At 39.5% G+C, this 12,675-nt stretch overlaps 1 protein-coding gene across 1 annotated transcript; it reads left to right on the top strand.

The window, feature by feature from the left end:
• Positions 1-6: 6 nt before the first annotated feature.
• On the top strand, positions 7-12,399 carry LOC107029102 (AT-hook motif nuclear-localized protein 10). The gene is given in 6 exon segments (XM_015230419.2): positions 7-788; positions 902-954; positions 9,657-9,788; positions 11,547-11,705; positions 11,789-12,018; positions 12,020-12,399. Coding segments are annotated over 6 exon segments (1,263 nt in total). The 5' UTR covers positions 7-154; the 3' UTR covers positions 12,075-12,399.
• The last annotated feature ends 276 nt before the right edge of the window (positions 12,400-12,675 follow it).

Genomic DNA, 12,675 nt, shown 5'->3' with positions numbered 1-12,675 from the left:
CCTAAACCCCCCCACCCCCACCTCACCTCACCTCACCTCTTTCCTCAGTTTATACTTTTTCTCACTTCAGTGAACAGAAACAGTAAAGAACAAAATCACAACAGCATTCTTGAAAAAAAAGGGTTTTTTTTTTCAAGAACAATTCTCTGTTTTCATGGATTCTCAAGAATCCCAAGCGGGTCACCACCAAAATCAACACCATCACCAACCCCAACACCCCCAATTTCATCACCAACAGCAACATGGTCATGGTCATGGCCATGGCCATCATCCCATGATGATGGCAAGACCACAACACCATCAGCTTCAACAGCTTCAACAGCAGCATCACCAACATCAACAGCAGCAGCAGCAAGCTAACACCTTTGGTTTACCTAACAATGTTCCAACACATAACAACAACAATTCTGCTATGATGCAACAGCTTCAGCAACACCAGCAGCAAAATTCTGGGTTTCCTTTTAATTCTGTGGTTAATACGGCTTCTGCGGCGGTGGCGGCGCCTCAACATAATCTTGATTACTCAGATGCGTCATCTCCTAGGGCTACTGGATTCAGCATTGAGCCTGCTAGGAAAAAAAGGGGCCGACCCAGGAAGTATTCACCTGATGGTAACATCGCTTTGGGTCTCTCGCCTACTCCTGTTACCCCGATTTCATCTGGGGTGCCTCCTACAGATTCCGGAAGCGGTGGCGGTGGTGATGCGGAGGGTCCTTCTTCCGAGAATCCTTCGAAAAAGGCCCGAGGAAGGCCTCCTGGCTCTGGAAAGAAACAGCTAGATGCTTTAGGTAATTTGATTTACACTAGTTTTGAAATAAAAAAGCAGTCTTTTTGTGTTTCTTGAACTGTTTTCCTACAATTCAGTGCTTGCGGTGAGTAATTGTTTCTTTATGGTTGACAGGTACAGCTGGAGTTGGATTTACACCTCATGTGATCACAGTGAATGTTGGGGAGGTAAATTTTGTTTAGTTTGTTTAATTTTCTTTTTGGAAAAATATATTACTATGATCTTTTTCTGTAAATGTTTTACAAAACGTGCTCATTAACCTGCTGATTGTGCTTGAAAGCTTCTCTCCACATTGTTATATGTATGTTTTAGATCATGTTTCTGCATTATATACTTTAGCTTCAAATTGCTTTACTTGATATGGAAGTATTTGTTTTAGGTGAAATAGCTAACTCCCTGAATTTACGGAAATAAAAGTGACACTCGGTCTCCTTTACTTTTCGTTTTGTCGCTTTGGCGGATATATGCTTTAGCTTCGAATTGCTTTACTTGATACGGAAGTATTTGTTTTAGGTGAAATAGCTAACTCCCTGAATTTACGGAAAGGAAAGTGGCGCTCGGTCTCCTTTACTTCTCGTTTTGTCGCTTTGGCGGATATATACTTCAGCTTCAAATTGCTTTACTTGATACGGAAGGATTTGTTTTAGGTGAAATAGCTAACTCCCTGAATTTACGGAAAGGAAAGTGGCGCTCGGTCTCCTTTACTTCTCGTTTTGTCGCTTTGGCGGATATATACTTCAGCTTCAAATTGCTTTACTTGATACGGAAGGATTTGTTTTAGGTGAAATAGCTAACTCCCTGAATTTACGGAAAGGAAAGTGGCGCTCGGTCTCCTTTACTTCTCGTTTTGTCGCTTTGGCGGATATATACTTCAGCTTCAAATTGCTTTACTTGATACGGAAGGATTTGTTTTAGGTGAAATAGCTAACTCCCTGAATTTACGGAAAGGAAAGTGGCGCTCGGTCTCCTTTACTTCTCGTTTTGTCGCTTTGGCGGATATATACTTCAGCTTCAAATTGCTTTACTTGATACGGAAGGATTTGTTTTAGGTGAAATAGCTAACTCCCTGAATTTACGGAAAGGAAAGTGGCGCTCGGTCTCCTTTACTTCTCGTTTTGTCGCTTTGGCGGATATATACTTCAGCTTCAAATTGCTTTACTTGATACGGAAGGATTTGTTTTAGGTGAAATAGCTAACTCCCTGAATTTACGGAAAGGAAAGTGGCGCTCGGTCTCCTTTACTTCTCGTTTTGTCGCTTTGGCGGATATATACTTCAGCTTCAAATTGCTTTACTTGATACGGAAGGATTTGTTTTAGGTGAAATAGCTAACTCCCTGAATTTACGGAAAGGAAAGTGGCGCTCGGTCTCCTTTACTTCTCGTTTTGTCGCTTTGGCGGATATATACTTCAGCTTCAAATTGCTTTACTTGATACGGAAGGATTTGTTTTAGGTGAAATAGCTAACTCCCTGAATTTACGGAAAGGAAAGTGGCGCTCGGTCTCCTTTACTTCTCGTTTTGTCGCTTTGGCGGATATATACTTCAGCTTCAAATTGCTTTACTTGATACGGAAGGATTTGTTTTAGGTGAAATAGCTAACTCCCTGAATTTACGGAAAGGAAAGTGGCGCTCGGTCTCCTTTACTTCTCGTTTTGTCGCTTTGGCGGATATATACTTCAGCTTCAAATTGCTTTACTTGATACGGAAGGATTTGTTTTAGGTGAAATAGCTAACTCCCTGAATTTACGGAAAGGAAAGTGGCGCTCGGTCTCCTTTACTTCTCGTTTTGTCGCTTTGGCGGATATATACTTCAGCTTCAAATTGCTTTACTTGATACGGAAGGATTTGTTTTAGGTGAAATAGCTAACTCCCTGAATTTACGGAAAGGAAAGTGGCGCTCGGTCTCCTTTACTTCTCGTTTTGTCGCTTTGGCGGATATATACTTCAGCTTCAAATTGCTTTACTTGATACGGAAGGATTTGTTTTAGGTGAAATAGCTAACTCCCTGAATTTACGGAAAGGAAAGTGGCGCTCGGTCTCCTTTACTTCTCGTTTTGTCGCTTTGGCGGATATATACTTCAGCTTCAAATTGCTTTACTTGATACGGAAGGATTTGTTTTAGGTGAAATAGCTAACTCCCTGAATTTACGGAAAGGAAAGTGGCGCTCGGTCTCCTTTACTTCTCGTTTTGTCGCTTTGGCGGATATATACTTCAGCTTCAAATTGCTTTACTTGATACGGAAGGATTTGTTTTAGGTGAAATAGCTAACTCCCTGAATTTACGGAAAGGAAAGTGGCGCTCGGTCTCCTTTACTTCTCGTTTTGTCGCTTTGGCGGATATATGCTTTAGCTTCGAATTGCTTTACTTGATACGGAAGTATTTGTTTTAGGTGAAATAGCTGACTCCATGAATTTACGGAAAGGAAAGTGGCGCTCGGTCTCCTTTACTTCTCGTTTTGTCGCTTTGGCGGATATATACTTTAGCTTCAAATTGCTTTACTTGATACGGAAGGATTTGTTTTAGGTGAAATAGCTAACTCCCTGAATTTACGGAAAGGAAAGTGGCGCTCGGTCTCCTTTACTTCTCGTTTTGTCGCTTTGGCGGATATATACTTCAGCTTCAAATTGCTTTACTTGATACGGAAGGATTTGTTTTAGGTGAAATAGCTAACTCCCTGAATTTACGGAAAGGAAAGTGGCGCTCGGTCTCCTTTACTTCTCGTTTTGTCGCTTTGGCGGATATATACTTCAGCTTCAAATTGCTTTACTTGATACGGAAGGATTTGTTTTAGGTGAAATAGCTAACTCCCTGAATTTACGGAAAGGAAAGTGGCGCTCGGTCTCCTTTACTTCTCGTTTTGTCGCTTTGGCGGATATATACTTCAGCTTCAAATTGCTTTACTTGATACGGAAGGATTTGTTTTAGGTGAAATAGCTAACTCCCTGAATTTACGGAAAGGAAAGTGGCGCTCGGTCTCCTTTACTTCTCGTTTTGTCGCTTTGGCGGATATATACTTCAGCTTCAAATTGCTTTACTTGATACGGAAGGATTTGTTTTAGGTGAAATAGCTAACTCCCTGAATTTACGGAAAGGAAAGTGGCGCTCGGTCTCCTTTACTTCTCGTTTTGTCGCTTTGGCGGATATATACTTCAGCTTCAAATTGCTTTACTTGATACGGAAGGATTTGTTTTAGGTGAAATAGCTAACTCCCTGAATTTACGGAAAGGAAAGTGGCGCTCGGTCTCCTTTACTTCTCGTTTTGTCGCTTTGGCGGATATATACTTCAGCTTCAAATTGCTTTACTTGATACGGAAGGATTTGTTTTAGGTGAAATAGCTAACTCCCTGAATTTACGGAAAGGAAAGTGGCGCTCGGTCTCCTTTACTTCTCGTTTTGTCGCTTTGGCGGATATATACTTCAGCTTCAAATTGCTTTACTTGATACGGAAGGATTTGTTTTAGGTGAAATAGCTAACTCCCTGAATTTACGGAAAGGAAAGTGGCGCTCGGTCTCCTTTACTTCTCGTTTTGTCGCTTTGGCGGATATATACTTCAGCTTCAAATTGCTTTACTTGATACGGAAGGATTTGTTTTAGGTGAAATAGCTAACTCCCTGAATTTACGGAAAGGAAAGTGGCGCTCGGTCTCCTTTACTTCTCGTTTTGTCGCTTTGGCGGATATATACTTCAGCTTCAAATTGCTTTACTTGATACGGAAGGATTTGTTTTAGGTGAAATAGCTAACTCCCTGAATTTACGGAAAGGAAAGTGGCGCTCGGTCTCCTTTACTTCTCGTTTTGTCGCTTTGGCGGATATATACTTCAGCTTCAAATTGCTTTACTTGATACGGAAGGATTTGTTTTAGGTGAAATAGCTAACTCCCTGAATTTACGGAAAGGAAAGTGGCGCTCGGTCTCCTTTACTTCTCGTTTTGTCGCTTTGGCGGATATATACTTCAGCTTCAAATTGCTTTACTTGATACGGAAGGATTTGTTTTAGGTGAAATAGCTAACTCCCTGAATTTACGGAAAGGAAAGTGGCGCTCGGTCTCCTTTACTTCTCGTTTTGTCGCTTTGGCGGATATATACTTCAGCTTCAAATTGCTTTACTTGATACGGAAGGATTTGTTTTAGGTGAAATAGCTAACTCCCTGAATTTACGGAAAGGAAAGTGGCGCTCGGTCTCCTTTACTTCTCGTTTTGTCGCTTTGGCGGATATATACTTCAGCTTCAAATTGCTTTACTTGATACGGAAGGATTTGTTTTAGGTGAAATAGCTAACTCCCTGAATTTACGGAAAGGAAAGTGGCGCTCGGTCTCCTTTACTTCTCGTTTTGTCGCTTTGGCGGATATATACTTCAGCTTCAAATTGCTTTACTTGATACGGAAGTATTTGTTTTAGGTGAAATAGCTAACTCCCTGAATTTACGGAAAGGAAAGTGGTGCTTCGTCTCCTTTACTTCTCGTTTTGTCGCTTTGGCGGATATATACTTCAGCTTCAAATTGCTTTACTTGATACGGAAGTATTTGTTTTAGGTGAAATAGCTAACTCCCTGAATTTACGGAAAGGAAAGTGGTGCTTCGTCTCCTTTACTTCTCGTTTTGTCGCTTTGGCGGATATATACTTCAGCTTCAAATTGCTTTACTTGATACGGAAGCATTTGTTTTAGGTGAAATAGCTAACTCCCTGAATTTACGGAAAGGAAAGTGGTGCTTCGTCTCCTTTACTTCTCGTTTTGTCGCTTTGGCGGATATATACTTCAGCTTCAAATTGCTTTACTTGATACGGAAGCATTTGTTTTAGGTGAAATAGCTAACTCCCTGAATTTACGGAAAGGAAAGTGGTGCTTCGTCTCCTTTACTTCTCGTTTTGTCGCTTTGGCGGATATATACTTCAGCTTCAAATTGCTTTACTTGATACGGAAGCATTTGTTTTAGGTGAAATAGCTAACTCCCTGAATTTACGGAAAGGAAAGTGGTGCTTCGTCTCCTTTACTTCTCGTTTTGTCGCTTTGGCGGATATATACTTCAGCTTCAAATTGCTTTACTTGATACGGAAGCATTTGTTTTAGGTGAAATAGCTAACTCCCTGAATTTACGGAAAGGAAAGTGGTGCTTCGTCTCCTTTACTTCTCGTTTTGTCGCTTTGGCGGATATATACTTCAGCTTCAAATTGCTTTACTTGATACGGAAGCATTTGTTTTAGGTGAAATAGCTAACTCCCTGAATTTACGGAAAGGAAAGTGGTGCTTCGTCTCCTTTACTTCTCGTTTTGTCGCTTTGGCGGATATATACTTCAGCTTCAAATTGCTTTACTTGATACGGAAGCATTTGTTTTAGGTGAAATAGCTAACTCCCTGAATTTACGGAAAGGAAAGTGGTGCTTCGTCTCCTTTACTTCTCGTTTTGTCGCTTTGGCGGATATATACTTCAGCTTCAAATTGCTTTACTTGATACGGAAGCATTTGTTTTAGGTGAAATAGCTAACTCCCTGAATTTACGGAAAGGAAAGTGGTGCTTCGTCTCCTTTACTTCTCGTTTTGTCGCTTTGGCGGATATATACTTCAGCTTCAAATTGCTTTACTTGATACGGAAGCATTTGTTTTAGGTGAAATAGCTAACTCCCTGAATTTACGGAAAGGAAAGTGGTGCTTCGTCTCCTTTACTTCTCGTTTTGTCGCTTTGGCGGATATATACTTCAGCTTCAAATTGCTTTACTTGATACGGAAGCATTTGTTTTAGGTGAAATAGCTAACTCCCTGAATTTACGGAAAGGAAAGTGGTGCTTCGTCTCCTTTACTTCTCGTTTTGTCGCTTTGGCGGATATATACTTCAGCTTCAAATTGCTTTACTTGATACGGAAGCATTTGTTTTAGGTGAAATAGCTAACTCCCTGAATTTACGGAAAGGAAAGTGGTGCTTCGTCTCCTTTACTTCTCGTTTTGTCGCTTTGGCGGATATATACTTCAGCTTCAAATTGCTTTACTTGATACGGAAGCATTTGTTTTAGGTGAAATAGCTAACTCCCTGAATTTACGGAAAGGAAAGTGGTGCTTCGTCTCCTTTACTTCTCGTTTTGTCGCTTTGGCGGATATATACTTCAGCTTCAAATTGCTTTACTTGATACGGAAGCATTTGTTTTAGGTGAAATAGCTAACTCCCTGAATTTACGGAAAGGAAAGTGGTGCTTCGTCTCCTTTACTTCTCGTTTTGTCGCTTTGGCGGATATATACTTCAGCTTCAAATTGCTTTACTTGATACGGAAGCATTTGTTTTAGGTGAAATAGCTAACTCCCTGAATTTACGGAAAGGAAAGTGGTGCTTCGTCTCCTTTACTTCTCGTTTTGTCGCTTTGGCGGATATATACTTCAGCTTCAAATTGCTTTACTTGATACGGAAGTATTTGTTTTAGGTGAAATAGCTAACTCCCTGAATTTACGGAAAGGAAAGTGGCGCTCGGTCTCCTTTACTTCTTGTTTTGTCGCTTTGGCGGATATATACTTTAGCTTCAAATTGCTTTACTTGATACGGAAGCATTTGTTTTAGGTGAAATAGCCAACTCCCAGAATTTACGGAAAGGAAAGTGGCGTTTCGTCTCCTTTACTTTTCGTTTTGTCGCTTTGGCGGATACATGTTGATAGATTGACAAGTGTTTTGAGATTCATATTAACTACTATCTTGTCGGAGTTTGTAATAACATGGGGATTGGATGTATATATGTGACTGTTGCTATGATTTAGTAGATCCTTCTGTGCGATATCATTGATCCGAAGGCTTCGAGGGATTTGTCTTGGGGCTTTTAGTTTTAGGATTGGCCATGTAACTCTAAATGTTGTTGGAGGCGAAGTTGAGACGTGATTATGCCCTGAAGCCAAGTGTAAAGCAAGTTGAGTGCTTGCCTCTTTTGGTTGTTCGTTGGTATCGTATAGGCACAATGACGCTAAGGCATGCGCCTCAAGTGCCCACATAAGCTCATTATAAGAACCATGAAGGCGATGGTATGGATGGATATGTTAGTGATTATTAATAATATAGTAGAAATATAATATACGAAAACTTGCCGGTACATGAATTAACTTAAATATTTGTATTGTTACATCTAATGTGAGGAAATGATCTATGTAGGTGATATCAATTAGTTGGGGTTAAGATTTATTCATGATCGTAAGTTTTTATTAGATTGTGTGTTTTCTATGGGTCTTATAGGCTGTCAGAGATTCATATATATATGCATTATAAAATTAAAGGAGCTTCCTTTCTAAATAGGTAGGAAGAGGCTAGAATGAAGAGTAATAGATGTGTGTGGCTATGTGTGACGTTGTTGATTAATATTGAGTTGTATTCTTAATTCGTTTTTTTTGTTATATAATTCTTCAATGGTAATAAGTTTTGTTTTATTTACCAAAAAAAATATCGGAGCTTCCTTCATAAAAAATTAAAATAAAATATTAAGAGCTTCTAGTGTTTTTCTATTGAAAAGGCAAGGTGAAGTGTTCTTTTTTTTTTTTTGGAAATTGGTAACTTTGTAAATTGTTTTTTTTTTAATTACTCCTGTTTCACTTTATGTGACGCTATATCTTTATTAGTTTGCTCCAAAAAGAGTGTCAAATGGTGTTTTGTTTTTGTTTTTAATTACTCTTGTTTCACTTTATGGGACACTATTTCTTTATTCGTTTGCTCCAAAAAGAGTGTCATATTTCTATACTAGGAAACAATTTAACTTTAAATTTCTATTTTACTGTCAAGGTGTAATTTCAGTAGGTATAGTTAAATTATGTCACATATTGAAATGTAGGGATATTTTATATAATATTGGACTGTAAGTTTAAATGGATGGACATGGACGGTGATGGTTCATACCGCCGATCACAAGTTGCATTAGGGTGAGGCATTGGTAGGTTCCTTGTGTCTTGAAACATGAAAGTGTCGCTGTTTGATATCTTACTTTGGTGTGAGGCATTGGTAGGTACCTGTACCTTATGGCTTGAAGGTTACTCACCGTTAAGGCATAGTAATTGTTTTCTACCATAGCTGATAGATTCTAACATTATTGCACAGCATTTGTATGAAAGCTACGCTTTCTGCTATGCCTGCTTTCCATCTCACCAATGACAACTAATTTAGAATCGGTTTATGAGAGGAAAATCTGTTTTTTTTTATCCAGCAACAGCACATACCTGATAAGAAGAAGTCAATTGAGTATTGCCTTTAACATTTAAGGTCATGCTGGTTCACAAACATGCGAATTTTCTGTCTATGAAGAATTCCTTTTTTTTTGCGGTGGGGATATGGGAAGTTCCATTGCCAAATTCCTCTATCTGGAGATCCAGGGGAGCAACACTGACATTTTTGCTCCCTTGGTAACTTGAACCCTCAAACCTTATGGTTGGAGATGGAGGATCTTCGCCACCAGACAATTCCCCCTTGTCAATTTTCTGACATGGGGTTGTTCATGATAGCCAATTTTCTGACATGGGGTTCCACCAGTTTTCTGACATTTAGATAAAGACCTTATTTATGCTTAACCGTACCACTAATTTTTTTTGGAATTAATCAACTTACATTGCATTTTATCTCATTTTGTAAATAATATTTCGTAGAGAACCTTATGTTTTGGTTGTGGAAGTAACTAGGGTTTCCAGCATGTTCTTTCAATATCATATTGGTGATTGACATTGTCTTTGACAAGTTTAAAACGACAACTGATTGGCTGGATATACTTTTCAGCATTGGAGCAAACTTTTTAATGAGTGACTTTTTAATGTTTTTCTAGCTTTATCTGTACTTCTAAAAAATTGACCTCTGTTAAATTCCCAGTCTTGTGAATTTTCAGTTGACTGTGATATGATGTGAATTTGTTTCCTGTCTTCAGGACATAGCTTCAAAGATAATGGCTTTCTCCCAGCAAGGGCCGCGTACTGTTTGTATTCTATCTGCAAATGGAGCCATCTGTAACGTCACCCTACGCCAACCAGCAATGGGGGGTGGCACTATTAATTACGAGGTTTGTATGCATTTTCCTTGAGACTTTATCTGTAACATTATCTTAATTCACATAGTTATCGGTAATATGTCTGTGCTCTGGATTTAATGAGAGTGGTTTAATTAACATGCTTTTCCATCTTATGTACATATGGAAAAAAGATTCTTTTCGTAGCATAGTTTGGAATATTTCCTGTAATTCTGCTAAGTTGATTGTATAATTGAATCCCCTTTCAACAAATCTAAAGGGAGGCAGAAAACCACTAGGTGCTAATGATTTCTTCCTGTCTGCCAAAGCTTTGTGAGCAGAGTTATGTAATACTAAGTTTCTACCCTAATTCTCAACCTCCACTCTCCTATCAAGGTTCATGCTCATGGTGAGCTGAAGTTGTGTCATGCCATTTCTTGCCTAATCACCTCACCTCAATGCTTCTTCGACCTGCCTCTACACCTCCTCAACCCACTGCGGCCAACCTCTCACACCTCCTCACCAAGGGCATGTACACAACTCTGTTCAGATGTACCAACCATCTCAGCCTCATATTCCCCATGTTAACCAACCACCATTAGGGCCACTCTACCTTGTCCCATATATTTTCAATCTTCATTTCTAATCTTATCTCTTGGTATGTCCGAAACATCTCAGCCTCATTTCCTGCTTAACCACCACTAGGGCCATTCCTACCTTGTCCCAAATATCTTCATTCCTAATCTTATCTCTCCTGGTATGTCCGAACCATCTCAGCCTCATTTCCCGCATCTTAACCACCACAGTGGCCACTCCTACCTTGCCCAAATATCTTCATTCTAACCTTATCTCTCCTAGTATGTCCGCACATCCATCTACTCAATATTTGGTTGCTAAAGTGAGCTAGCATTTTATCCCTGCCAATGATAGAAAGATAAAGGTGCATTCTATGCCATAGTGGTCTCCCTTCTGAAGGATAGTTTTTCAATTGGATCTACTCGCGTAGGTCGTTTCTCTACAGAGATTGATATCTCTCTTCCCTAAAGCATCTTTCTAATTCTCTTGATAAACATAGGCAAACCTTTTTTAAGGAGAGAAATGACTAATTAAAATGCTAGTTAGGGGTGAGTGAAGATAACTAGGTCATCAAATCATTTAACGTGGTATCTACATCTTTAAGTCCTTGCAACATCACTTTCCAAGCTAATAGTTGGTTAGACTGTTAAAAAACAATTGGCTTAGTTTGATACAGGCTCACAAAACCTGGCCTTGGAAAGAGGAGGCTTATACTTTATGATGCGCATATGCCCTAAACTCAAGTATTTTATAATAAAAAAAACATGGTTCAGGATATTTATGTGTAAGTTCTTCTACCAGAGGCCAGAGCATACTTGTGTTTGCTAACCGTAGGTAATATTGCTTAAACAAGGTTTAGTGGGGCCGATCATTTCTTAAAGAATCATTAGTTTGAATGCAAGATGGTTTGTCCTTCTAGTTGGCTTTTTGTCTTTTGTCTCCTAGAAACTTGACCAAACATGCTATTACTCTATTGATCACATGTGAGCAATTGCATTGGTTCTTATTGTGCATGATCCTGTGGAGCTGAAATGGAACCTTAATTTCATCATTGAACGTTTCTAGAACATGGTATTTCTAACTTGTTGAGTTGGCAGTGGATGAGCTAGGTGGTTGATTCACTTGTAATGCGTATAATTATATATTTACGTATATGCTACTAATCTCATATGCTGTACGTATTTTTTTCTTTGGTAAGTAATCTCATGATATTTAACCTATTACTTTTGAATGCAGGGCCGATATGAGATCATCTCATTGACAGGTTCCTTCATGCAGTCGGAGAATAATGGCAGCAGTGGACCAAGTGGTCTGAGTGTGTCACTGGCGGGGGCAGATGGTAGAGTAATGGGTGGTGGAGTTTCAGGAGTGCTTATGGCTGCCACACCAGTGCAGGTGCGCTGTATCTGCCTTTATAGTTTTCCCCCTCTTGTTTGAGTTCAGGATGTGTCATTAAACTGTCTTAAATTCATGACCAGGTAATCGTGGGTAGCTTCCTTGCTGAAGGGAAAAAGCCAAAGTCTAAGGTGCCATCTTCGACACCACCATCCAATATGTTGAATTTTGGTGCTCCTGCCACAGGGGAGAGCCCTCCTTCTCAAGGTGATGCCTCAAGTGACTCGTCTGAGGAAAATGGCGACAGTCCTTTCCAACATGAATCAGGACCTTATGGTAACGCTGGCCAACCAATGCATGGTATGTCAATGTATGCAAATATGGGCTGGCCAAAATCGCTGTGAAAACACTTTTTCTGTGTCGACATGAAGTTGCCAAGGGTATTCCCCTTGCCAACGCTAACAGGGCAGAGTATAGGCGCGTTTCTTGATTTCTCAACTTGAGCTTATTTTCCTTATTTTTCTCCCCGCTTCGATCCTCCCCTCTTTCCAGTATGTAGTTAAGGTAAAATGCATATGGCTGATTTACAGAAATCCATTTTCATGGTTTCTTTGGCACTATGGTATTAGTAGTAGTAGTAGTAGTATATGTTAGGTGATGTTTGGTTGGATATTGTTTACTTCCAGATGGTTAACTTTTAGGAATTATTAGATTGGGTAGAAATTTCTTCTAAATGAATGGAGTATTTTCTTCACTTGCCTTGTCTAAAATTAGAAATAATTAATTATTTCCAGTTATTATCAACATGCCTGCTAATTATGATCTCACGTTTATTGTGAAAAAATGCTAATGATTCCATCGTTACAACATGCTTCCTGATCTTTATTGATGAATCGACAAGAAAGATTTTGTGTTTTTTACCTATCGTCAAACCAGAGTGAGCCAATTATTAGGTCGATATCAAAATGTCTTTTATTTTATAACGTGTTGTGGTCGTGGGGTTTGCCGTCCAATTGTGACATTGGCCTAC

The sequence above is a fragment of the Solanum pennellii genome, chromosome 8 (genome assembly GCF_001406875.1).
Source record: "Solanum pennellii chromosome 8, SPENNV200".
In the NCBI taxonomy this organism is placed as follows: domain Eukaryota; kingdom Viridiplantae; phylum Streptophyta; class Magnoliopsida; order Solanales; family Solanaceae; genus Solanum; species Solanum pennellii.
The sequence above is the reverse complement of the archived record's forward strand: the minus strand, read 5'-3'. Positions and strand labels throughout refer to the sequence as shown.